At 48.8% G+C, this 27163-nt stretch overlaps 1 protein-coding gene across 1 annotated transcript in view; it reads left to right on the top strand.

Moving 5' to 3' along the window:
- The first annotated feature begins 13999 nt into the window (after window positions 1-13999).
- Etfa (electron transfer flavoprotein subunit alpha) overlaps window positions 14000-27163 on the top strand; it is a 44415-nt gene continuing 31251 nt past the window's right edge. The window contains exons 1-4 of the mRNA XM_042697758.1: window positions 14000-14107; window positions 21321-21467; window positions 24043-24124; window positions 24225-24307. Of these exons, the coding sequence (XP_042553692.1) occupies window positions 14069-14107; window positions 21321-21467; window positions 24043-24124; window positions 24225-24307 (351 nt within the window). The 5' untranslated portion in view covers window positions 14000-14068. The remainder of the gene's footprint in view (window positions 14108-21320; window positions 21468-24042; window positions 24125-24224; window positions 24308-27163) is intronic.

Raw genomic sequence — 27163 nt, 5'->3', positions numbered from 1 at the left:
TCACCGGCAGCGTGTGCGCGCGCGTCGTGTGCGCGTGCGTGTGTGCGCGTGTCGTGTGCGTGTGCGCGCGTTACCCAGGCCCGGGGTGGGGGGCTCTCCGTGCTGGACGCGGAGACTCGGGGCGAGCCCCCCCTCCCCCCCCGGTGTCGCTTCCCTCCTTTTTCGTTGCGCACGGCCGCCCCGTTCACCCGACCCGGGCGTCGCTTGTTGTTTGCGCACCGCTGGTCTCCACCGCCCGCCGGCTCCCCGCAGGGCCGGATCCCCCGCGCCCCGACACAGGGCTCCCCCAAGCCCGAGGGGGCAGATCAATCACGGGCGGGGAGGGTGGCGGGGCGGGTTTGGTTCTTGAACTCGCGTCCTGGGCGCTGTCCCTCCCTGAGCTTTTACACCAAGGCGGGCGCTCTACCACTTGAGCCACGCCTCCACTTCTGGTTTTCTGCTGGTTAATTGGAGGTAAGAGTCTTGCGGGCTTTCCTGACCCGGGCTGGCTTTGAACCTCGATCGTCAGATCTCAGCCTCCTGAGGAGCTAGGATGACAGGCGTGAGCCACCAGCACAGGGCTGGAAATCTCCTTCCCATGTTCCTTCCCTCGGTTTCTGCGGCTGTACGATAGGCTACAGTTCTAAAAGCTTTCTCTATCTCATAAAAATTGAATCAGCTTCTCTGGAAAAGCCTAGTGATAATACCTTCGTAGTAAGTCCTCATAGCTATTAACCAGACACAGCTTTATGGTGTGACTTGGCTTTGGGTGTGTCTCGGTCATGGTCTTTTTCTGTGCTTGGTGGAACAATCTAAGCACACACACACTTTCAGGTCATAATCTGTGTGTCTGGGCTGTGTCAGCTCTGAGGGCTGGGCTGTGTATACAGGTGATACCTGTGAGGATGGATACCATAGTCTAGATGGAGTGAAGGTGATTCCTCCCTCACTCCTTTCCTTCCTTCCTCCCCCTGCCCCTCTCCCTCAATTTCCTCAATTTCTCCCCCTTCCTTCCTTCCTTCCTTCCTTTCTCCCTCTCTCCCTTCCTTTCTCCCTCCCTCCTTTCCTTTCTTTCGTTCTTTCTTTCCTTTCTCTCTTTCTTTCTTCGTTTCTTTCTTTCTTTCCCTTGCTTGATGGGTTGCTTTTGTATATTCGTCTGGAGCTTCAATTCAAGGGCCTGGGCGCTGTCCCTGAGTTTTTTTGCTCAAGGCTGGTGCTCTACCACTAGAATCACAGATCCACTTCTTGCTTTTTGGTGGGCCATTGGAGATGAGAATCTCACAAGCCCAGTGAGCAGAGACTTTTATCTCTAATTAGCCACGTAAAAAGCAAGCCCAGAGTTCATGCACCAGAACCGCCAATCATCATCATCATCATCATCTCATCCTGTCCCAGCTGGTATTGAACCACTATCCTTAGATCTCAGCCTCCTGAGCATCTAGGATTACAGGTGTGAGCCACAGCACCCGGTTTGAGTGCAGACTTCTTACACCTGCGTGTGGAGTGAGGCGGTGGGTGCTCCAGGACACAGCCTTGGGATTGAGAGCCAGCCCTGGATCCCGCCACCCCTCAGCTCCTGTGCATCCTGAGTCAGTAACTCAGGGGTGCAGGTGGCCAGGACGGGGCAGCTCCCCACAGAAACTCAGGGTACCACCCTGTGCAGCGCAGAGTCCGCCTTCCTGAGGAGAAGATGCAACCCAGAGAGAACAGACCAGGAACACGTGGGCAGCAGAGGGCCAGAGCACAGGCAGGGGCTCCTTGGCCTCTTCGGTGTTCTCTGAGGTGGGTGGTATCTGATCCAGTCCATCCCGGGGGAAACTGAGGCTGGAGGGGTAATTATTGCCTCCGCTCTAGGCTGAGGCAGAGCTGGCATCGAACCCAGGTCATCTAGCTGCCCATTCTTTTGCGTTTGTGAAGATCCCCGCAGAGGATGCACTCCTCTAGGTCTCGAGAGGCCTTGCCCAGCTTCTTGGCCTCCATGTGCAGGGAACCGGGGATCCCTTCTAGGGGTGGGGCCGGCTGATCCCCATATCCCAGGCTGTGATACTGGGGAGGCCCAAGCACCTCCTGCCCTGGGTGTTAGAACACTACAGGTGGCAGCCATGGCTAGACACCATGTCATAAAACCAGCACAACTCAGCCTGGCTCCTGGGAAGAGTTCAGAGAGTTCAGGAGCAGAGACGTCTCCCTGCGATCTTCCTTCCCACATACCCTTCACTGTCCACAGATCTAAACACTCTCCAGACCTCCCCCCCAAAAAAAGACAGGCAAACCAAAGATCAGGTGAGCCTTCGTACTACAGAGACAGCTGCTCCCAGCTAAGAGTTGGGAGGAGGGTCACCAAAACAGGTCATCAAACCAAAAGGATTCTGGGTAGGAGCCTGTGGCTCATGGCCTGTCATCCCAGCGACTCAGGAGGCTGAGACCTGAGGATCACAGTTTGAAGCCAGCCCGGGGAAAAAAGTCTCTGAGACACTTATCTCCCATGAAACACCTAAAAAGCTGCAAATGGTGCCGTGGCTCAAGTGGTAGAGTGCTAGCTTTAAACAACAACAAAAAAGCTCAGAGATACCTCTCAGGCTCTGAGTTCAAACTCCAGGACTGGCAATAAAGATAAAGAAGGGAGGGCTGGGAATGTGGTCTAGTGGTACAGCGCTTGCCTAGTACGCATGAAGCCCTGGGTTCAATTCCTCAGCACCACATATACAGAAAAAGAAGGGAAAAAAGAAAGCCATCTTAACTCATGGCTGCATACAGTGGTGCCCACCTGCCATCCAGCCACTGGGAAGGCAATCAAGGGCAGAGAGCAGTGGTTCTCACCCAAGGAGGAGATCAGGGTCAGGCCACCACAGCACAAAGGAAGACCCTACTTCTAACTTCACCAGTGCAAAAGTAGGCTGGAGGTGTGGCTCCAGTGGTAGAGTACCTGCCTAGCAAATGCAAAGCCCTGAGTTCAAACCTCACACCCCCACCCCCAAAGAAAAGATAAATTGCAATCTGGGTGCTGGGGGCTCACGCCTGGCATCCTAGCTACTCAGGAGGCTGAGATCTGAGGATCGCAGTGCAAAGCCAGCCCAGGTAGGAAAGTCCTTGAGACTCTAACCTCCAACTAACCACTTAGAAAACCAGAAGGAAGGAATTTGCAGACAACAATGGCAGAGCATTAATCCCCGCAGAGGCTTCTAAAGCCCTGAGCCCCACCCTGTAGGCGGGGAGGTAGATCCTGCTCCCTTCTTTTAGATGCTCTGAAATCAATAAACCATTGCTTGGCCTTCCCAAGTCAATGCACTTAGGAAGAGACAGGACTGACTGTCAAACCCACCCCCCACTCTGTCTGAGAAATGAGTTCCACACTTGTGCTGCCCAAGTCTCTAGCGGGAGAGCGTTTTGTGTTGTTTGTGTATTACTCTGTTTCTAGTGGACACACTTAGGCCGAGTTCATTCTGTGTCAAGTTTGTCTTTTTCTTTCGAGACCGTCTGTGGTGGCTCACGCCTGGAATCCCACCTACCTAAGAGGCTGAGATCTGAGGACTTAAGTTCAAAGCCAGCCTGGGCAGTAAAGTCCCTGAGACTTTCCTTTCCAATTAACCACCAAAAAGTTGGAGGTGGAGCATGCCAGTCCTGAGGCTTGAACTCAGGACCCTGGGCGCTCATTTAGACCTTTTCTGCTCAAGGCTGGTGCTCTACTACTTGAGCCAAAGTACCACTTTAGGCTTTAATTTTTTTTTTTTTTTCCTTTTTGGTGGTTAATTGGAGATCAGAATCTCACAGACTTTTCTACCTGAGTTACTTTTTGAACTGTGATCCTCAGATCTCAGCCTCCTGAGTAGCTGGAATTACAGGCATGAGCCACCATGCCTGGCAGAGCACACTAGTTTTTGGAGGAGTCAGTGTCAAAAGGAAGGCAATTAGAAGTGGAGAAAAAGATTACACTATAGATGGAAGAGACGTGTGAACCTGTTGTTGTTGTTTTTTTATTTTTAAAGATCTGAGATCCTTTAGTTTGGTTCCAAACTTCATCCTGAAGGCAGTGCAGGACTGAGCTGCCAAACCTGGCTCCAGGGAGAATTGAAGCTGCTGTGCTGCGGGGAAGAGCTGTTTGCTGTTTCTTGGCTTTGGGCAAAGTTGCATTTCCCTCTTCTTTCCAGAAGGGGGAGCCCTGGTGTCTCCCGGGCCTAGGAGTGGCTCTGAGCTGTTTGGTCAAGGGTATTGGTATAGGCTAGCTTGAGGGCCTGCAGCCTCCTGGGTTTGCCCTCTTTGTTCACTTTCTTTTCCAAGATCCAGGTACTGGGCAAAGTGAGAGAGAAAACGAGGAAAGAAAGGAGAAACTGAGCTCCAAAAAGAATCAAGTCGGGACCTCAGGATGTGCTGTCACTGGCCTAATGGCCAAGGTTTGGGGCTAGGTCTTGGTAGGTAGGAATGATGCCTGTCTTGATTTCTCCAGCAGGGAGACCCCATATTGTGCGGTTCGCCCCTTTATGTTACTGTGATTGAGTGGAAAATGAGTGATCACCGTCTCCCTCTTTGCAAAACCATTGTTTTCATGGTGATGGAGGGAGGCCAAGTGGGCAATGACCGTCATTGTAATCCTAGCCACTCAGGAGGCTGGCCTCTGAGGACTGTGATTTGAAGCCAGACAGTGCAGGAAAGTCCAGGAGATTACCTCCAATGAGCCACCCAAAAAAGCCAGAAATGGAGCTGTGGCTCAAGTGGTAAAGTGCTACCCTTGACCAAAAAAGAGCTCAGAAATAGTGCTCAGGCCCTGAGTTCAAGATCCAGGACTGGCAAAAACAACAATAAGAACAACAACAAAAACTTAACTATGTAACTTGTAGGTGGAGATAGGAAATGGGGGGAAAAGGAAGGAAGGGGCAACATTGGCAAGAAGCATTGTACTGACTGAGGAATTGTAACTCCTTTAAACAATTACTAACAATAAAATAATTAAAAAAACAATTGTTTTTCCAGAGACAGAGAGAGAGAGAGAGAGAGAGAGAGAGAGAGAGAGAGAGAATGTGTGTGTGTGTGTGTGTGTGTGTGTGTGTGTGTGTGTGGTGTGTATCTACCAGTACTGGGGCTTAAACTCAGGGCCTGGATGCTGTCCCTGAGGGTTTTTTGTGAGTTTAAAGCTAGCCTTGTAAAGCTTGAGCACAGTTCAAATTCCAGCTTCTTGATGATTAATTTTTCAATTAAAACATTTCTTGTGAAGGTGATGTACGGGTTACATAAGTCAGCTTGTGAGTACATTTCCTTTGGAACAGTGTCACCTCTTGCTCATTCTCCGGCCTTGGGCTCTGGCTTAGCTTTTTCTTCTCAAGGCTGGTGCTCTACCACTTAGAGCCGCAGCTCTACTTCTCTTCGCAGTATTCTTAAGGTTGTTTCCAATCTTTCCAATACATCTTGGCGAGCAGCTAAAAATGTGGCTTTATTTTTTGTCGTTGCTGTTGGAATGGCCATGTCAGGGACCCCAGATTCTCATCCCATTTTGTCAACTCATCCCCTCCTGACAGAATAGGAAATAGAAAATGACTCTAGCCATACTCCATCAGGACACAATTTCCTCCCCCCCCCCAAAAAAAAACACCCCCCTTTTTTTTTTCTGGGAAAAAAATAAAAAAATCTCTCCTGCCAGTTTGAGTTCCCAGTAGATTCTCAAAATAGATAGAATGGGAGATAATAGAATCTGGGCTGTCACCCTTTGACCAATAGGATTATCTGCTGTGTAATTGTGAGCAGATTGTAATTAAAGTGATTGGGGACGGGGCATTAGGCCCCTGGAAGAGGGAATCCAGCCCCCGATTGTCATCTGCTCCGAATGTGTAATTGGTTTGCAGAGGGCAAAGCAGCTTGTGCCAGAACTGGCTGCATCATTGAGATGAGGCCTATTTTGATCAGCGTTGAGTTATGGACAATATAAATTATTTATAGCTGCTTTCGACATGCCTTGTACTTGTACAGACCTCTGGAACAAAATAATAATGTTCTCCTTGTTGTGGTAGGAATTTCATTCGGCTCCGTGCCACGCCCATGGCTTAGAGAGGAGAGCAGGGAGAAGAGATTAATGGCCTGAGTTGGGGTTTATCACACGCTGAGCAGCCCCCCCCCCCCCCCAGAGGAGGCCGGAGGAGGGCTCAACAGTGATCCTAGACCTCCTGGGGTTTTACTGCTGATAGGAGGATCAAATCTAGACACAGGCAGCCACAGGCCAGCCATGAGTAAGACTCAGTTTGAAGTGGAAGCACTTCCTATGTGGCTAGACAGGCTTGCTTATGTATTTATTTATTTACCAGTCCTGGGGCTTGAACTCAGGGCCTGGGCACTGTCCCTGAGCTGCTTTTTGCTCAAGGCCAGCATCGACCACTTGAGCCCCAGTGCCACTTCTGGGATGCTGAGGAATCGAACCCAGCTAGGCCAGCATTCTACCAGTAAGCTACCTTCCCAGCCCATATTTATTTATTTATTTATTTGGTTGCCAGTACTGGGATTTGAACTCAGGGCCTTCTACTGTCACTTGGGTTTTTCCTTCAGGCTGATTCTCTACCACGTGAGCCACAACTCCACTTCTGTTTTTTGTTTTGTTTTGTTTTTTGTTTTGCTGGCTAAATGGAGGCAAAAGTCTCAACATTTGAAATGTATCATTCCATTCAAAATCCACACTATTTCCCAGGCTGGGGATGTGGCTCAGTGACAGAGCGCAGGCCTGGGCTGGACCCAGAATTCCATCCCACCTCTGCAAAAATAAAAAATAATAATAATGAATGAGTGTGCCAAGTGCCGGTGGCTCACACCTGTCATCCTAGCTACTCAGGAGGCTCAGATCTGAGCGTTGTGGTTCAAAGCCAGCCCTTTAAGGAAAATCTGGGAGACTCTTACCTCCAATTAAATGGCAAAAAGTAGTATTGAAAGCATGGCTCAAGCTGGGCACCTGTAATCCTAGGTACTCAAGGCTGAGATCTAAGGATCTTGGTTCAAAGCCAGTCTGGGTAGGGAAGTCTATGAGACCCTTATCTCCAATAAACTACTCAGTCAAAGCTGGAAGTGGCGCCGTGGCTCAGGTAGTAGAGTGCTAGCCTTGAGCACAATAGTGGCTCAGGAATAGAGCCCAGGCCCTGAGTTCAAGCCCCAGGACTGCAAAAACAATAAAAGCATGGCTCAGGTGGTAGAGAACCAGCTTTGAATGTAAAAGCTAAGGGAAGTGTCGAGGTTCTGAGTTCCAGACTCAATACTGGTACAAAACAAACACAAATACAAAACACCCCAGCCAATCACCCGTGGCTCACGCCTGTCATCCTAGCTACTCAGGAGGCTGCGATCTGAGGATGGGAAGACCCATGGCGGTGGCTGAGGGCATAGGTGAGCTGGAAGCAGAATTCTCGTGAGCATAGCTCCAGTCTCGCGAGGATCTAGAGCACAAAGCAGTCTTCGGGGCAGACAACATGGGACCTGTAGGCCTAGGTTCCTGCACCCTATTTGGAAAAAAACGGCATTATCGCTGGTTGAGCACACAGATGGTCAGGGAAATGATTTAGGGAAATTAGGAATTTAGACCCATTTCTCCATGGCCCATGTGAGGAAGGGAGGGAAGGCCCGTGCATTCTCCCAGGGCTTCTGATATCCAGTCGAGCAGTGGTCTTTTGCCATTAATTGTAGTTAACTTTTTGGCTTTCTGAATTACTTTCCTCTTTGTTTCTCTCCCCCCCCCCCCCCCCCCCCCCCCAGCCCAGGACTTGAACTCCATGCTTTCATCCATTCATTGGCTGGCATTCTACCAACCTCCAATTTTCCTCAATAACTTTCCTTTTTTTTTTTTTTTGCACCAGTCCTGGGGCTTGAACTCAAGCCTGGGCACTGTCCCTGAACGTTTTTGCTAGCACTCTACTATATGAGCCGCAGGTCCACTTCCAGCTTGGTGGTGGTTCACTGGAGATAAGAGTCTCATGGAGAGGGGGGAACAATGCTCAATAGGAAATGTACTCATTACCTTACTCATGTAACGGTAACCCCTCTGTACAGCATTTTTACAATAAAATAAAATTAAAAAAAAAGAGTCTCAGCCGGGCATCAGGGGCTTATGCCTGTAATTGTAGCTACTCAGGAGGCTGAGCACTGAGGATCATGGTTCAAAGCCAGCCCAGGCACACACATTGATGAAACTCTTTTTCCTTTTTTTTTTTGTAGGTTGTGGGGCTTGAACTCTGGGCCTGGGCGCTGTCCCTCAGCTCTTCAGCACAAAGCCAGCACTCTATCACTTGAGTCACAGCGCCACTTCCAGTTTTCTGGTGACTCATTGGAGATAAGAGTCTCATGGACTTTCCTGCCTGGGCTGGCTTTGAACTGTGATCCTCAGATCTCAGCCTCCTGAGTAGCTAGGATGACAAATGTTTAGCTCACATGGTAGAGTACTAACCTTGAGCCAAAAAGCCAAGGGACAGTGCTCAGGCCCTCAGTGCAAGTCCTAGGACTGACATGCGCGTGCACACACACACACACACACACACACACACACACACACACACCACCTCTGAGCCAGCTGCTGCCATTAGCCTGGCAGTGGTGGCATGTGTGGCTACAATGGCAGAGACGGGCAGGGAGGCCAAACAGCGTGGCTGGCACCCATGAGGGGGCGTGGAGGCCGCAGATGCTGATCAAGCCCTGGCCTGGCTCCATTCGGCCCTGACACCGCGCTGAACTTCCTCTCTGAGCGCCGTGATTCATCCCTGGCTGCGATCAGCATATCTTCTGGTACTATTTACCTTTCCCGCCTGCAGGTACTTAGTCAGCACCTCTGTCCACTCTGATTCACTAGCCCTGGGTCCCACGAAGCACTGAATCAGACCACAGGCTCCATTTCCCCCAAAGTAGGCACAGAACTAAGGGTGTGTGTGGAATGGAATCACAGGATCCCCGGATTGCCCACGCTGCTGGTGGCTATAGCATGCTAAGGCCCCTCTGAAGCAGGACTTTGCAAGGGTGGAGTTCATTTCCCAAACACATCGCAAGTGTACATTCAAATCTAAGACCTTTAAGGCTGGGTGCTGGTGGCTCACACCTGTCATCCTAGCTACTCAGGAGGCTGAGATCTGAAGACCAAGGTTTGAAGCCAGTCCAGGCAGGAGAGTCCATGAGACTTTTATCTCCAATGAACTACACAAAAGTGGAAGTTGGAGGTGTGGCTCAAGTGGTTGAGATTCAGCCTTGAGGAAAAAAAGCCAAGGGCTGGGAAGGTGGCTCAGTGGTAGAGTGCTTGCCTAGCATGTATTACGTTCAATTCTTCAGTGCCACATAATTAGAAGAAGCCAGAAGTGGCGCTATGGCTCAAGTGGTAGAGTGCTAGCCTTGAGCAAAATAAACTCAGGGACAGTGCCCAGGCCCTGAGTTCAAGCCCCAGGACTGGCAAAAAAAAAGCCAAGTGAGAGCATTAGGCCAAGCTCAATATCAACACACACGAAAATAAGTCACTGGGCACCGATGACTCATGCCTGTAATCCTAGCTACTCAGGAGGCTGAGATCTAAGGATCTTGGTTCAAAGCCAGCCCAGGCAGGAACATCCATGAGACTCTTATCTCCAATAAAACACCAGAAAACGGGAAGTGGCGCTGTGGCTCAGCTGGTAGAACGCTAGCCTTGAGCTGAAGAGCTGAGGGACAGCGCCCAGGCCTAGAGTTCAAGACCCACGACCGACTAAATAAATAAATAAATGAATAAGTCATATTTTAGTGGCGTGATCTTCAAGATACTTGAGTGTTTGCCCTTGCTGGGTTGTGCCAGGAGACCAGCATCCTTTGGCAACGCTACTTTGAGAAAGGCCAGCATCTCAAGTTATCTCGAAGGCCTCAGTTTACCCTCAGACTCATGGCCATGAGCATAGAGGAGCCATGAGACCAGCAAAGACACTTGTGAGGGAGGATTGAGAAGGGGTGACAAGGCTGGTGACCCTTGATGGCTTTACTACCTGGGTGATCCACCAACCGTCCTCTTCTTGTCTTTTTCTTTTCTTTTTTCTTTTTGTTGGTTGTGGGGCTTCCACTAAGGCCTTGGGTGCTGGGCGCTGTCCCTGAGCTTTTGCACTCAAGGTTAGCACTCTACCACCTGAGCCACAGTGCCACTTCTGGCTTTTTCTCAGTAGTTTACTGGAGAGAAGAATCTCATGGTCTTTTCCTGTTTGGGCTGGCTTCCAACTGCCATCTTTACACCTCAGCCTCTGCTAGGATGACAGGTGTGAGCCACTGGTCCCCAGCTTTCTTCTTCTTCTTCTTCGTCTCCGTCTTCTTCTTTTTGTTGGTCATAGGGTTTGAACTCTGGGCGTTGTCCCTCAGCTCTTCAGCTCAAGGCTGGCGCTTGACCACTTAAGCCACAGCACCACTTCTGGTTTTCTGGTGGTTCATTGGAGATAAGAGTCTTATAGACTTTCCTTCCCGGGCTGGCTTTGAACCATGATCTCAGCTCTCAGTGTTTAACATCCATCCGTATACCTACAGGAAAGTCTTCTCTGGTCAGTGTTCTCAGGCCACACATTTTTGGGGGCTCTTCACGGAGCTCTCCAGGGTATGCGACGCTCTGTTCTCTTGCCACAGGATCTGGCCATGACGTCTACCTCTTCCCCTGCACTGGCCCCGCTCTGCCAGGAATCGCCAGGTCCCCCGGGCACGGTGCCTCTGGCAAGCATCGTGGCTGCTGATTCACGGGGCCTGGGAAGTGGCAGCCACCCCAAGCATGAGGGTGGGAAGGTGGCTTCCCCTAATGCCATTTGCATTGTCATGGACCGGGTAGCAAGAGGAGGTTAGCTCCTATTCCAGGTTTTAAATATGCTTTTAGTACAATATGCTTTTTAAAGGTTTTTTTTTTTTTAATTTCAGGAACTCTTCTCTCTTCCTTCCATTGTCCTATGACTCAGATTTGAGTTCAGTGGAAGAGGAGAGGCCGGGGTGAAGTGGGCCCAGCCCCCTGGGGAAACACATGGGTGTACATTCGGTAACCATTGGTTTTCACCTGACGGGCAGAAGGGAAAATGATTCATTCATCCTGGGGTAGAGGGTCTTATAGAGATGCTACTTGAGATAGCTTTTTCTTTGTGTGGATGTGTGTGTTGGTTCTGGGGCTTGAACTCAGCACCATGGCGCTGTCCCTGAACTTTTGTGCTCAAGGCTGGTGCTCTATCACTTGAGCCACAGCTGATGTTGTTGTTGTTTTTGTCAGTCGTGGGGCCTGAACTCGGGGCCTGGGCGCTGTCCCTCAGCTCTTCAGCTCAAGGCTAGCGCTCTACCACTTGAGCCACAGCACCACTTCCGGCTTTTTTCTTTTTGTTTATGTGGTGCTGAGGAATAGAACCCAAGGCCTCATGCATGCAAGGCAAGCGCTCTACCACTGAGCCACCTTCCCAGCCCTTGAGCCACAGCTGTACTTCCAACTTTTTTTGGGTGCTTCCTTGGAGATACACAGATTTTACTGCCCTTGATGGCTTTGAACCATGATCCTCAGATCTCAGACTCCTGAGTAGCCAGGATTACAGGTGTGAGCCACTGGGATCCAGCTTAGGCTTTAAGTTTGTTGTTGTTGTTGTTGTCAGTCATGGGGCTTGAATTCTGGGCCTGGGCGCTGTCCCTCAGCTCTTCAGCTCAAGGCTAACGCTCTACCACTTGAGCCACAGCGCCGCTTCCGTTTTTTTCTTTTTTGCTTATGTGGTGCTGAGGAATCGAACCCAGGGCTTCAGGCATGCAAGGCAAGCGCTCTACCACTGAGCCACCTTTCCAGTCCCCCCTTTTTAAATGGTTGTTATAAAGGTGATATACAGAGAGGCTGAAGCTACATAAGACAGGTAATGAGTCCCTGTCTAAGGAGTATCCCTTTCCCTACTCTCTCCCAGTTTTTCCCTCCCGTCCCCACCCACAAGTTGAGTTCATATTCCACAGTGTCCAGTGAGCACCACGGCTGCAATTGTCCACCATTGTCCCTCCAATTCTGTGCCTCCCTTACCCTCCCAAAGACAGAAGAATGAACAAAGAAGACAAAAAGAAAACAAAACCAGCAATTTAGGAAGAAAATCTCGTTTCCATTTTCTGGAGTTCATTTTGACAAGTATTTTATATGAGCAGAAGTACACAGGCCCTGCGCCTTTGTGTCCCTCCCCTAAGAATATCTTCCTTTGGTCTCACTGTGGGTGAATGCCTAGAGGTTTGTTTTATCGTGTATCAGTTAGGCTTTTTTATTTTATTTTATCCAGGATCTGTTGTGGGACTTGAACTCAGGGCCTGAGCACTGTCCCTGAGCTCTTTTGCTCAAGACTTCCTCTCTACCACTTTCCTTGAGCCACAGCACCACTTCCAGCTTTCTGGTTGTTGACTGGAGGTAAGAATCTCACAGACTTTCCTGCCCAGGCTGGCTTTGAACTGAGGTCTGATAAGCTCAGTTCTGAGTAGGTAGGATTACCGCATGATACTGCACGAGCCACCAGTGCCTGCCTGGACTTGCTTTCTTTTCTTTTCTTTTTTTTCTTTTTTTTTTTAGTGGGTGATGGGACTTGAACTCTGGGCCTGCGTGCTGTCCCTGCGCTCTTCAGCTCAAGGTGAGTGCTCTACCACTTGAGCCACAGCGCCAGTTCCAGTTTTCTGTGGTTTATTGGAGATAAGAGTCTCGCAGACTTTCCTTGCCCAGGCTGGCTTTGAACTGCGATCCTCAGAACTCAGCCTCCTGAGTAGCTAGGATGACAGGTGTGAGCCACTGGCGCCCGGCTGGACTTGCTTTCAAAGGTGACTTTTCAGGCTGGGAAGGTGGCTCAGTGGTAGAGCGCTTGCCTTGCATGAATGAAGCCCTGGGTTCGATTCCTCAGCACCACATAAGCAGAAAAAGCTGGAAATGGTGCTGTGGCTCAAGTGGTAGAGCGCTAGCCTTGAGCTGAAGAGCATGAGGCCGCACAAGGACGACCAAAAAACAAAAAAAGTGGCTTTTCTCCTCCTCTGAGGTGGAGCAGGGTGTGAAGTTTCGGGGGACAGTAGAGGAGACGTCTAGGAGGAAGGAGGATGCGGCAGATACAAAGGTCAGGAGTGGGCAGGTGGCGGGCAGGTGCACCCAGGTCGTGTGCTGTAGCTGCCAGGGCGCAGGGGACGTGGGGGGAAGGGGGACCGGCGGGGCTCAGTCACCCCGGCGCGAAGCTCACCTGCAGCTCGGTGCCGGCCGCTCTGCCTCGGTGGGCAGCACCCCAGTCCCGCCCTTGTCATTACTTGGGGGGGGTCCTGTCTCTCGCGGGTTGTGTCCATAGGTCTCCTTGCTCTAGAATTCGGCCCCAAACCACCAATTCTTTGAACCCCTTAACAAGAACGATCGGGTTTACCCGCGCGTTTGGACCTTGTGCGTTTCTGTATCAGATTCCGCTCACCTGGCCCGGGCTGTGTGTGATTTGGCACAAGATGGATGCAGCGCTGAAACTGAGAACGGATAAGCAGGGGAGCCGTGTGGACAGCCCGGCCCGGCCGGTCCCCGCCGGCGGCGCAGCCGCACGCCCGGGCCGCCACGCCCCCCACCGCCACGCCACGCCACGCCCCCACCGCCCGCCCCGCCCCCACCACCACGCCCCGCCCCCGCCGCCCCGCCCCCACCGCCACGCCACGCCCCACCGCCCGCCCCGCCCCACCGCCCCGCCCCCACCGCCACGCCCCGCCCCCCACCCGCCCCGCCCCCACCGCCACGCCACGCCTCCCACCGCCACGCCCCGCCGCCCCGCCCCGCCCCCGCCGCCCCGCCCCCGCCGCTACGGCCCCCCACCGCCCCACCACGCCTCCCACCGCCACGCCCCGCCGCCACGCCACGCCCCCGCCGCCACGCCACGCCCCCGCCGCCACGCCCCCCCACCGCCCCGCCACGCCCCCCCCACCGCCTCACCTCTGCCCCACATCTAACCCCAGCCCCTAGCGTTCCGCGATCCCATTGGCTGAGCGACCGTCCAATGAGCGAGCGGGAGCTGCGCGTTCACACGGGCCCGGGAGCCTCGTTCAGCGTCTCGCGAGCGCTGGCGTGCGCGGCGGGAGGCGGGGCTGCTGTGACGCGCGGTGCGTCGCTGCGCGGACGTCAGTCGGGCCCACGAGAACCGAGACTATGCTGCGCGCGGCGGCTCCCGGGCGGCTCCGGCGGGCGGTGAGTCCCGGCGCTCCCCGCGGCGGCCACCCTGGCGCCCTGGACTCCCCGGGCCCTGCCTGACCTGGCGCTCGGGGCCGGGCTTCTGCTGCCAGCCCTTCACTCTTTCCGGGTTACCAGTCAGGGGCAAAGGCCAGGGGTCAGAGCGACCTTGTACGGAAAGCCGCGTCTGTGCCGCAGGGTCACCCCGTAGGGGGCAGAGGTCAGGGGTCAGAGCGACCCTAGACGGAAAAGCTGTGTCTTGGCTGCAAGTTCTCTCCGCAGGGGTCAGGGGTCAAAGGTCAGGGCGACCCTGCGGGAGGCCGTCCCACCCCTCCCTCTGCGCCTCCCCCCGGCCCGTTGCCCTTTCGGGGGGTGGGGGCTCCCCGCGGTTGTGGGGAGCAACAGCCACGATCTGAGGGGAGTTGGACCCGGGGAGGACAGTGTCGCAGCGGAGGGGGCCTCCGGATCCCCCGGGTTCGCAGCCCCGGCCCGGGCCTGGGTCCCCGCGGGGCCCGGCCGCTCGCTGGACCGAGGCTGGGGCCGCGTTCGCCCCCGTGTGTGCCGGCCCTAGGCTTGAACTCGGGGCCTGGACGTTGCCCTTGAACTTCTGGTGCTCAAGGCTGGCGCTCTACCACTTGAACCACAGCTCCACTTCCGGCTTTTTCTGGGTGGCCAGTTGGAGATGAGAGTCTCAGAGACTTTCCTGCCTGGGCTGGCTGCGAACCATGATCCTCAGATCTCAGCCTCCTGAGTAGCTGGGATGACAGGCGGGAGCCACCTGCTGCTTTATAACTTTTCTACCACTTTTTTTTTTTTATTGGTAGGCATCTTGAATTGATAGGTATTTTCCCAGTCACTGTTGGGACTTATCTCTAAGACATAACTACTGGTCTTTCTGCAAGTTTGTGGACTTTTTTTTTTTTTTCCTTTAGGTGGTTATTCCTGTTCTTTGAAAACTTTGACCCTCTTTCCCCCACAGAGTACAAACACATCCTTCAGTTTAGTGTCCCGGAGATTGTTCTTTCTTAGAATATCTAGACATAAACAAGTTAAAAGCTGAAGAATCATACCTACAGTTATAGAAAATATACTTACATAATAATTAGAAAACAGTTTTGTGGACAGGTTACATGTCTTACATAGTTGTGGGGGATTTTTAGCACTACATAATTTTGTAGAGTAACAAAAAAAGTGGAAGGAACACTTAAAAAAATTCTTAATATCCACACAGTTAACCAATGTACCAGCACAGTATTTCCAAACCGTGATTTACCAAGGACTTTGACCTTGACTTATTTTTAAAATTTGGATCTGGCTTACTGGCATAGCTGCTCTAAAGTCATTAAGAATGTTTTAGAGATTTGCACTTCAAGCATTTAAAAAATGGTGGAAACACTTCTAAAAATGGACATGTAATACCTCTTTAGCTTTTTAGATGCTGAAATAATGTTAAGCTTACAGAAAAGTTTCAAGAGTAATACAAAGAATGATTGGAACTTCTCCCTGAATTTCAACAGCCATTAGTAGTAGATGTGTGTTCTTTTCTTTCCACATAGGTACACTTAATTATTTTCTGAACTATTTGAGAGCATGAGTTTTTGTTGTTGTTTGTTTGTTTTTTGGGTCTGGTCGTGGGGCCTGAACTCTGGGCCTGGGTGCTGTCCCTCAGCTCTTCAGCTCAAGGCTAGCGCTCTACCACTTGAGCCACAGCGCCACTTCTGGCTTTTTTCTTTCGGCTTATGTGGTGCTGAGGAATCGAACCCAGGGCCTCAGGCATGCAAGGCAAGCACTCTACCACTGAGCCACCTTCCCAGCCCTGTTTGTTTGTTTTTGTCTGTTATGGGGCTTGAACTCCGGGCCAGAACGCTGTCCCTCAGCACTTCAGCTCAAGGCTAGTGCTCTTCTACTTGAGCCACAGTGCCACTTCCTGACCAAGTCAGGAAGTTTATCAATGATACAGTGCCCTTTTCTAGTCTATAGGTGTTCAGATTTTGCCAGTTGTCCTGATAGTATTGAATATTGGTTATACAAAATTTTTCTCATTCTGGTCTAAGATTGTACGGGTGCTTTCTATGTAATTTTAGTGTTTCTTTAGGCATTGTTAGAAAAGTTCTTCAATCTTGTTTTGACTTTTTATGTATTTTTTTGTGTCAGTCCTGTGGCTTGAACTCAGTGCCTGTTCGCTCTCTCTCTGTTGCTCAAAGCTAGCACTCTGCCACTTGAAGCACAGCTCCACTTCCGGCTTTTTAGTGGTTAATTGGAGATAAAAGTTTCACAGACTTTTCTGACCAGGCTGTCTTTGAACCACAGTCCTCAGATCTCAGCCTCCTGGTAGCTGGGATTACAGGCATGAGCCACCAGTCCAGCACCTGGCTGGACCTTGGCTTTGTTTTTTGGTTTTTGTTTTGATCAGTCATGGATTTCAACTAAGGGCCCAGGCACTGTCCCTGATGTCTTTTGCTCAAGGCTAGAGCTCTACCACTTGAGCCACGGCGCCACTTCCAGTTTTCTGGTGGTTCATTGGAGATAAGAGTCTCACAGACTTTCCTGCCAGGGCTGGCTTTGAATTGATATCCTCAGATCTCAGGCTCCTGAGTAGTTACGATTACAGACGTGAGCCACCGGTGCCCAGCTGACCTTGGCATATTTGGTAGTCTGTTACCCAATGTAGGTTTTGCTGGTATTTCCCTTATGATTTGACTCCTTGGCAAGAATATCATGAAAGCAACATTGTTTTAGAAGTACAGTGGTTTATTGCATTGCTTGTGGTGTTATTTAGGTAATGAGCTCTTTGCCAAGTTCCTTCACTGTCTTCCTTGTATTTATTTATTTATTTATTTATTTTTGTGGGGCCTGAACTGTGGGCCTGGGCGCTGTCCCTCAGCTCTTCAGCTCAAGGCGAGTGCTCTAACACTTGAGCCACAGCGCCACTTCCAGCTTTTTCTCCCTATGTGGTGCTGAGGAATCGAACCCAGGGCCTCATGCATGCAAGGTAGCACTCTACACTGAGCCACCTTCCCAGCCCCTTCCTTGTAATTTTTTTTAACTAATTGAGGAGACATATTGAGACAGCAATACTCTTCTGTTTCTTACAGACTTTCACCCACCAGCTTTAGCATCTGTTTATGATTCTTATTTATTTTTGCTTGTCCCGGGGCTCAAACTCTGGGCTTGGGTGCTGTCTCTGAGCTCTTTTTTGTTCAAGACTAGCACTCTACCACTGGAGTCACAGCACCACTTCTGGCTTTCTCTGTGGTCAACTGGAGATAAGAATCTCATGGATTTTCCTGCCCTGGCTGACTTCAAAACCTGACCCTCTGATCTCAGCTTCCTGAGTAGCTACAGGTGTGAGCCATCAGCACCTGGCTTATTAATTTATTTTAAAATTGGTTTGTTCACTAATAAGATGCTGGGTGCCATCTCATGTGTGTAGTAAAGCAGTACTTTGAGGGTCACTGAATGTACTGAACACCTTGTTCCAGGTCCCCTGGCAGGCACCAGAATGAGGAAACAGGACCCTGGCTGGGTGCTGGCGGCTCACGCCTGTCATCCTAGCTACTCAGGAGGCTGAGAGCTGAGGATCGTGGTTCATAGCTAGCCTGGACAGTAAAGTCTGTGATACTCTTACCTCCAATGAACCATCAAAAAACTGGAAGTGGCGCTTTGGTTCAAGTGGTAGAGCACTAGTCTTGAGCTGAAGAGCTCAGAGATAGCACCCAGCCCCAGAGTTCAAGCCCCACAACTGACCAAAAAAAAAAAAAAAAAAAAAGGACCATTTCTAGGGTCCAATGTCTAGTCCTGATGAATGAACTTTAATTCACATGCAAATTTCAATTTCTTTTGCAAGAAGAAAGAGCTCCAGTATTGTACAGTTCTGAAGGAAAATTTATTGCACAAGGTGAATTCTGTAAGATTACGCTGCCTGCCAGTGTGTCCACTAAGACTCTGTTTTTAAAGTGAAGTAATTGACTGTTTTTAATATTATAATCAATGTCATATGACATTTCTCGTCATAATGAAAAGCTGCTATATTACCCAAGAGGTTAAAATAGTTTAAGTACAAGAATGTAATATGCAGTTCATAATTACAAAATGTATTTAAAAATAGGGATTGGTGACTTCAATTATATATTACCCTTTTCAGTAGGGTTTAGAAAGACTTTATAGCTTAATCTTAGTCTTTTATTTTTTTGAGTTAAGAAGCAGACCTTGGGCTGGGAATGTGGCTTAGAGCGGTAGAGTGCTAGCCTTGAGCAACAATTGCTCAGGAACAGTGCCCAGGCCCTGAGTTCAAGCCCCACAACGGACCAAAAAGAAAAAACCAAGCCCAAAAACTGTTGAACCAGGTGCCGGAGGCTCACAAGTGTAATCCTAGTTGTTAGGACACTGAGATCTGAGAATTGCAGTTCAAAGCCAGCCTGGGCAGGAAAATCCATGAGACTCTTAGCTCCAATTAAACAGCAAAAATAAGGCATTGGAGCTCTGGCTCAAATCATAGAGCACTAGCCTTGAGTGAAAAAGCTCAGGGATAGCACCCAGGCCCTGAACTGGGTTCAAGACCCACTACTGGCACCCCTCATCCCCCAACCAAAAACCCCCAGCTGCTAGTGGTGATACTTTGATGTGATCTAGTGACTAAGGGCCTAGACCACCTAGACTAAGAATAACCTGCTTTACATCACAGTGGTTTTGTGAACTAACTCCGTTTTACTTATTCATTTTTTGTTGTGTGGGGGTTTTGACTCAGGGGCCTCATACTTCATACACTCTACCACTTAATATCTCCAGCCCTGTGAGGTTTGTTTGCTTGTTTATTTATTCTTGGTCATGGAGTATGAACACAGGGCCTGATCTCTGTGATCTCCTGATCTTTTATGTTCAAGGCTAGTGCCCTACCACTTGGGCCACAGCTCCACTTCTAGTTTTCTTGTGGTTAATTGGAGATAAGAATCTCACAGGCAGTTTTCTGCCTGGGCTGGCTTTAAACCATGATTCTCAGATCTCAGCTTCCTGAGTAACTAGGATGTTGGGCATGAGCCACCGGCACCCGGCCACCTGTGAGTTTTAAATAGGACACTAAAACCAAAACAGAAGAGTAATAGACTCTATGGAGAATCCAAACAGTGGAAGGTTTTTTGTTTTTTTTTGGTTGGTTGTAGGGCTTGAACTCTGGACCTGGGCATGTCCCTCAGCTCTTCAGCTCAAGGCGAGCACTCTACCACTTGAGCCACAGCGCCACTTCTGGTTTTCTGGTGGTTTATTGGAGACAAGAGTCTCATGGATTTTCCTGCCCAGGCTGGCTTTGAACCACAATCCTCAGATCTCAGCCTCCTGAGTAATTAGGATTACAGGTGCGAGTCACCAGCACCAGGTAATAGTGGAATTATTTAGGAAGACTAGGTCAAAGCCCAGTGAAATCAGCACCAGGAAATGGGAGCATGTAAGGTGGGGGGTGGGGCCACGGGGAGAAGGGAGACTAAAGAAGTGGGGGAGAGGGGAGAATGCCGTCAAGAATTCATTGTGTGTAATACAAAATTAAGAAAAGTAAGGGAAGGGGTGGGTCGGGGAAGGTTGAAGGAGACACTGATCAAGATGCACTGTATTCAGTAACCACTTTGTTAAATGGTACCTCCTGTGCACAACTACTTAACAGGAACAACAAATTTAAGAGTAAAACAGCTCTGTACATGTTTGGTTAATCTAGTTAAAGCAAAGCCAAGGGTACATCATAGCCCTGTTTGCCTGGTTCCCCTCTTACTGAATGTGAAGTTGGCTCCCACGCTTGCCTTTCTGGAACCCTTCTATTAAGGGTAGTTTAAAAACTTATGATCTAGGGGCTGGGAAGGTGGCTCAGTGGTAGAGTGCTTGCCTCCCATGCATGAGGCGTTGGGTTCGATTCCTCAGCACCACATAAGCAGAAAAAGCCAGAAGTGGCACTGTGCCTCAAGTGGTAGAGTGCTATCCTTGAGCTGAAGAGCTGAGGGACACAGTGCCCAGGCCCAGAGTTCAGGCCCCACGGACTGACAAAACAACAACAACAACAAAAAACTTACGATCTAGTTCATACTTTGCAGTTTGCATATGAGGAGAGTAAGCTCCTGAGTAAGGAATGGTATTTCATTATATTTTATTTTTTGTCAGTCCTGGAGCTTGAACTCAGGGCCTGGGCACTGTCCCTGAACTTCTTTTGCTCAAGGCTAGCACCCTACCACTTGAGCTACAGCGTCACTTCTGGCTTTTTCCGTTTGTGCAGTACTGAGGAATGGAACCCAGGGCTTCATACATGCTAAGCAAACACTCTACCACTAAGCCACATGCCCAGCCCAGGAATGGCGTTTTAAAGGTGACTAGACTCAAAAGTGCAGCAGCGGAGCTCACTGGACCCTGATGAAAGTGAACTATACAACTCATGGATGGAGATGTCAAGGAGGGACTGGGAGAGAAGGAGGGGACAGTAGAGACTGTTTACCTGACCCATGTCATTGTAATCCCTCTGTACATCACCTCTATAATAACAATAAATTAATTCAAAAAATAACTAGACTCTATGCAACCCTTATTGCTGAATGAAGCCACATATCTATGCTAGGTCTAAGAAATGGAGATCAGGATTGCAGTTCAGGGCTGGCCTGGGCATTAGCTCAAGACCCTTTCTCCAGAAAAATAAAGTGAAAAGGGCTAGGAGCAGGGGCTGAAGTGGTAGAACATTTGTCTAGCAAGTACAGGGCCTTTAGTTCAAACACTAGTAGCACCAGAAAAATAAATGAATACTAATAAATGAAATAATGAAATAACAAATGATAGATACAATAGTAGATACACGCATCCTGATATGCTGCTGTTATTGTTGTTGGGTGTGGGGTTTTTTTGACGCCAGTTCTGGGTCTTACTCAGGGCCTGGGTGCTTCCTCTGTTTTTTTTTTTTTTGCTCACAAATAGTGTTCTACCACTTGAGCCACAGCGCCACTTCTGGGCTTCTGATGGATCATTGGGGATAAGAGTCTCTTGGACTTTCCTGCTGGGGCTGGCTTTGAACTGTGATCCTCAGATCTCAGCCTCCTGATCCACCTGATTTGCATTTGACTGGGTGTTTTACAAATAGGTTGTAAACTATTGTATCCACAACAGTTTTCTTTAAAGGACATGTGCTTGGCAATTACAATACAAGTAAATATCCTATGATAACAGTCGTTTCTTTTTACCCTTTTAATTTAGTTTTCTCTCTTTCCAGGCCTCCTTGCTCCGGTTTCAGAGTACTCTGGTAATAGCGGAGCATTCAAATGATTCCTTAGCACCGATTACCTTAAATGCCATCACCGCAGCCACGCGTCTTGGAGGTGAAGTGTCTTGCTTAGTGGCTGGAACCAAATGTGACAAGGTGAGAGATTTTTTTAAGGTCAGCCATAGCAAATGTAATTTCCATCAGGAGACAGGGAAAGATGGCACCAGAGAATTATGCTGAGGCCCATCATCCAAAGTGGGCTGTAATCCTCATTAAATGGCCCATGTCACAACCATTACTGTGTATGAAAAAGGAACTGAAAGGTTTGCTCACCGAACATTTTGTCTTTTGAAATGAGGCAGAATACTTGATTTAGTTCCCCTGGCACCTTCCCGTGCCACTGGGTACCAAGGAGAATGGTAATATTCCAAGCGTGCTTAGAGGTTAACAGCTGATCACTTTTTGTTTTGATGGATATACCTGCAGATCACCGCTTCTAATTCCTGAAAGTGATAAATCTGGACCACGTGTTGTAGGTGTTAATTTTTAATTTCTAGCATCTTTCCAAACGATAGCTGCTGCTAAGAGATGTTTTGGTCATTGTTAAAAAGACAGTGACAGCTTTGGAAACCGACCCTGGGGAGAGGCCGCCTTGGAGTTCTGGGGACCCTGGGGAGACAGTGCGGTTTGTAGGGCCCAGGCCCAGGCCGCTGGCTGCCCCGTAGATGGGCACTTCCATTGCACTCATGAGGCTTGAGCCATCCCTCCCTCCCTCTCACTGTAGGACCGCCAAGGGTGGAGATGAGGGCTTGGACATCAGAGGAATAAATCTAGAGAGAATATATTTCTTTTTTCTTTTTTTGGGGTTGGGCTTGAACTTTCCACCTGGGCGCTGTCCTTGAGCTCTTCACCTCAAGGTGAGTGCTCTACCACTTTAGCCAAACCACCACTTCTGGTTTTCTGGTGTTTTTTTTTTTTTTTTTGTCGGTCATGGGGCTTGAACTCTGGGCTTGGGCGCTGTCCTTGTATTCAGCTCAAGGCGAGCGCTCTACCGCTTGAGCCACAGTGCCACTTCTGGTTTTCTAGTGGTTTATTGGAGATTAGAGTCTCACAGACTTTCCTGCCTGGGCTGGCTTTGAATCCGATCCTCAGATCTCAGCCTCCTGAGTAGCTAGGATTATAGGTGTGAGCCATGGGCGCCTGGCTTTTTTTTAATTTTATTGGAGATATGAGTCTCACGGATTTTCTTGTCCTGGCTGGCTTTGAGCCACGATTCATTCTCAGATCCCAACCTCCTGAGTAGCTAGGATTACAGGCTTGAACCACTGGTGTTTGGCTTGAGAGTGTATTTCTTTTGAAAGGTTTTATTTCTTTCTAAATTGTTGATATAGCACCTGGTAATGCAGATTTCGAATGCTGGTTAACTTCTAATTCCTTACATGAAATTCATCTTAAAAAAAAAAAAAAAAAGCCTGGTGTCGGCTCACATCTGTAATCCTAGCTACTTAGGAGGCTGAGATCTGGGGATCTCAGTTCAAAGCCAGTCCAGTAAACCACCAGAAAACCGTGGCTCAAGTGGTAGAGCACTCACCTTGAGCTGAAGAGCTGAGGGACGGTGCCCAAGCCCAGAGTTTAACCTCCCTGACCATTTAAAAAACAAAAAGGATATGTGTGTGTATGTACATATATAGAGAGACTGTATAGTCTAGTATTTTAGAATCTTTGTAGGAGGTTAATAATACTGTATAGGTATATGTTTTTGTTTTCTTTCTTTTTTTTGACCAGTCATGGGACTTGAACTCAGGGTCTGGGCACTGTCCCTGAGCTCTTTCACTCAAGGTTAGCACGCTACCACTTTGAGCCATAGTGCCACTCCTGGCATTTTCTGTTTATGTAGTACTGAGGAATTGAACCCAGGGCTTCATGCCTGCTAGGCAAGCACTCTACCACTAAATTGCATTCCTAGTCCAAGGTATATGTTTTTTTTTTTAAATTCCTGTTAACATCTTTTGTTTGTTTGTTTTGTTTTGTGTGCCAGTACTAAGGCTTGAACCCAGGGCCTGGTCACTGTTTCTTAGCTTTTACTCAACGCTAGTGCTCTACCATTTGAGCCACAGCTCTACTTCCTAAACTGTATTATTATTATTATTATTATTGTTATTTTGTCAGCCGTGGGGCTTGAACTCTAGGCCTGGGTGCTGTCCCTCAGCTCTTTAGCTCAAAGCTAGCGCTCTACCACTTGAGCCACAGTGCCACTTCCGGTTTTCTGGTAGTTTATTGGAGATAAGAGTCTCATGGACTGGGCTGGCTTTTGAACCTTGATCCTCAGATCTTAGCCTCTTTAGTAGCTTCAATTACGGGTGTGAGCCACTGGGGCCTAGCTAAGAATGATTTTTTATAGTTGTCCACTAAGATTTTATGTAGTAGAGAAGCAGGCATGGTAGTGCAGATCTGTAATCTTAGCTGTTTGAGAAGTGGAAACAGGAGGATTGCATTTCCTGGATAGCCCAGGCAAAGTTTTTGAGACTCTCTCTGAAAAACAAACCAAAAGTAAAAAGCCTCAGGCATGAGTCAGGAAGTTCTTGTCTAGCAAGGGAGGCCCTGAGTTCAAACCCCACCACTGCCCAAAATATAAAAAGAATGGTTTTATGCTGGCTTGCTATTTGTAGTGGTGGCTCTCTCTGCATATTTCTCATAGACAGATAACTGGGCACTTCTGTGTTAATCACAGGTGGCAGAAGATCTGTGCAAGGTGGCAGGCGTGGCCAAAGTTCTGGTGGCTCAGCATGATGCATACAAAGGCCTTCTTCCAGGTGGGTCTCCCGCAGGGCGGGGTATAGTTCCTACGCTTGCTGGAGTGTGTGCATGTGAAAACACTATGAGATGTGCTTACCCAGTGCGTTTCCTTCCCAGAGGAGCTGACACCATTGATTCTGGAGACTCAGAAGCAGTTCAATTACACGCACATCTGTGCCGGAGCATCTGCCTTCGGGAAGGTGAGAAGGATGAGAACGTGCAATCTGACCCCATCGCTCAAAGGGATTGGATTTCATTGGCTGAAACTGTACAGCAGACGTGGTTTAGAGAGCTGGTCCTGATTTATCCATGTTATCCTGGCTGAAATGTTGACCACTTTTCTTGTTAAAATATCTCTTTCAGATTTTCAATTTTTGCCTCAAAGGAAGCTAAAATTCTGGGCTTGCCTGTATGTGCGCTGTTTGTATTTATTGTAATCCACCCTATGAGATAGTTTGGGGGGTTTGGGGGACTGGTGGATATATAAATTGGACAGTTCTGCTTGCGGGGGGGGGGTGGACCCTCATGGTAAAGAAAGCTGTAATCTGATCACTTGCACTGTGATGGATGCAGATGGGTGGTAGTCCACATGAAGATATCACTAAGTGGGGAGGGGTGGGGGAAGGGCTAGGGGGTGTAGAAGTGTTAGAGTGTTTGCCTGGCATTCATGAGTACTTGGGTTCAAAGCCACTGCCACCAAGCACACAGACAAAGAACAAAGAGAAGAAAACAGGAGGAAAATGAAATTACAAAGACACAGATTCATTGTCAGTTTCTTTCTTTCTTGCTTTCTTTCTTTTTTTTTTGCCAGTCCTGGGGTTTGACTTCAGGGCCTGGGCACTGTCCCTGAGTTTCCTTTGCTAAAGGCTAGCACTCTACCATTTGAGCCACAGTGCCACTTCTGGCTTTTTCTGTTAATGTGGTACTGAGGAATTGAACTCAGGGCTTCATGCATGCTAGGCAAGTACTCTACTACTAAGCCACATTCCCAGCCCTCCTTATATTATCTTGTTTCCTTTTTCTTTTACAACAATGTTTAAAAAGATACAGCTTTTAAGCCAAGTGCTGGAGGCTCATGCCTAAATTCTAGCTACCTAGGAAGCTGAGATCTGAGGATGTTGGTTCAAAGCCAGCCTAGCAGGAAAGTCTAACAGACTTTGATATCATTACCCAGCAAAATGCTGGAGTGGAAGTGTCCATCTTAGCCCAGAACAATTAGGAAGCTTGCATTTGTCTTTGTATACCTGTGCTCAGATATATGTAGAATACTTCTGTGACGTGAAATAGGAGAGTCGGGAGGTTGCACGTTGAACACTGAAGTACATTGTATACATTGATGACCATTGGTGGCTGTGCTTTAGCATTTCCCTAATTGTGTGGGGCTTTGTGGACCCGCCCTTGTCTGGTTGTGCTGTTTCTCCAGTGGATGACTTACGCAACCTCCAAGACTATGAGACCAAGGAGCAGGTTTGGCTGTATCTAATGAGATAGATTGCAGCACTGTGGCTTTGGTTGCCACATTGTGACAGATGGGCATGTGGATGAGCAGGGTTGCCGGACAGAGGCTGATGCTGTGGCCTGAAAATACGTTTGGAGTGGGCAAACCCCATCAGGGAAGCTAAATTCACCCAATGGTCCTTCACCAGCTGTGTTGTCAGCTTTCTGTTTCTGTATGGACCAGCTTGAGACCTCAGCTCATGGTTTCAGTGGTTTGATGTGTTCTCAAACACAGACTCAGGAATACTTGCTTTTAGGCACCAGAGTCAATGTTTAAAAAGATACACATGCTAAGATAGAGGATAATGAAAGCATAAAGATATAGAACCTTGCGAGATTTAGGAAGTTCCCAAACTAAAAAAAATATATATAGCTTAGCTGGGAGCTGGTGGCTCACCCTGTCATCCTAGTTGCTCAGGAGGCTGAGATCTGAGGATCATGGTTCAAGCCAGCCAAAGTCCATGAGTGTCTTCTAATAAACTACCCAGAAAAGTGATGCTGTGGTTCAAGTGGTAGAGCGCTAGCCTTGAACAAAAGAAGCTCAAGGACAACCCAGACTCAGAGTTCAAGTCTCAGGACCAGCAAACAAACAAAAAACCCCACATAGTTTGTGTAACAAAAAATAATCTGTCTATTCACATAGGTAACATTCTAATAACAATGCCTGCACAGTTAGAGGTGATGCAGGGAGTGGGCTTCTTACTGGACTAGGCTCTAAACACTGGTGACTCTGGTTTGTTATTTATTTTTTAAAAGTGAGTATCTAACTACCTTCTAGCCAGGCGCCTGTAGCTCACTCCTATCATCCTCATCCTCGCTACGCAGGAGGCTGAGATCTGAGGATTGTACTTCAAAGCAAGAAAGTCAGTGAGACTCTTATCTCCAATTAACCACCTGAAAACCAGAAGTGGTGCGGTGGCTCAAAGTGGTAGAGTGCCAGCCTTGAACAAAAGAGCTCAAGGACATTGCCCAGGTTCTGAGTTCAAGCCCCACAACCAACAACAACAAAAACAGTATCTTTTAAAATGTTTTGCTGTATACTTAATATATACCAATCTATAATAATATAATATGTAATACATATAATGTGATATATGTATACTCACACACATAAATAAATAAATATTTATTTTATTTTACTTTTTTTTGGTTGGTCAGGGGGCCTGAACTCTGGGCCTGAGTGCTGTCCCTCAGCTCTTCAGCTCAAAGCTAGTGCTCTACCATTGAGCCACCTTCCCATATTTTAAATAACATTTTAATTTTTTTTTTTTTTTGGATTGTGGGGCCTGAACTCTGGGCCTGAGCATTGTCCCTCAACTCTTCAGCTTAAGGCTAGTGCTCTACCACACTGAGCCACAGCACCACTTCTGGCTTTTTCTGCTTATATGGTGCTGAGTAATCGAACCCAGGGCCTCATGCATGGGAAGCAAGCAGTCTACCACTGAACCACCTTCCCAGGCCCAACATTTTAATTGTTTTCCCAACCTTTTTTTCTTTTCCTGTGGGATCTTAAATTTCTCGGTTTTGTCTTGTGCCCTTTTTTTTTTTTTTGGTTGGTC

The sequence above is a fragment of the Dipodomys spectabilis genome, unplaced genomic scaffold, assembly GCF_019054845.1.
Source record: "Dipodomys spectabilis isolate Male_0828 unplaced genomic scaffold, ASM1905484v1 ptg000228l, whole genome shotgun sequence".
NCBI lineage: Eukaryota > Metazoa > Chordata > Mammalia > Rodentia > Heteromyidae > Dipodomys > Dipodomys spectabilis.
Note: the sequence above shows the minus strand (reverse complement) of the source record. Positions and strands in the feature narration are given on the sequence as shown.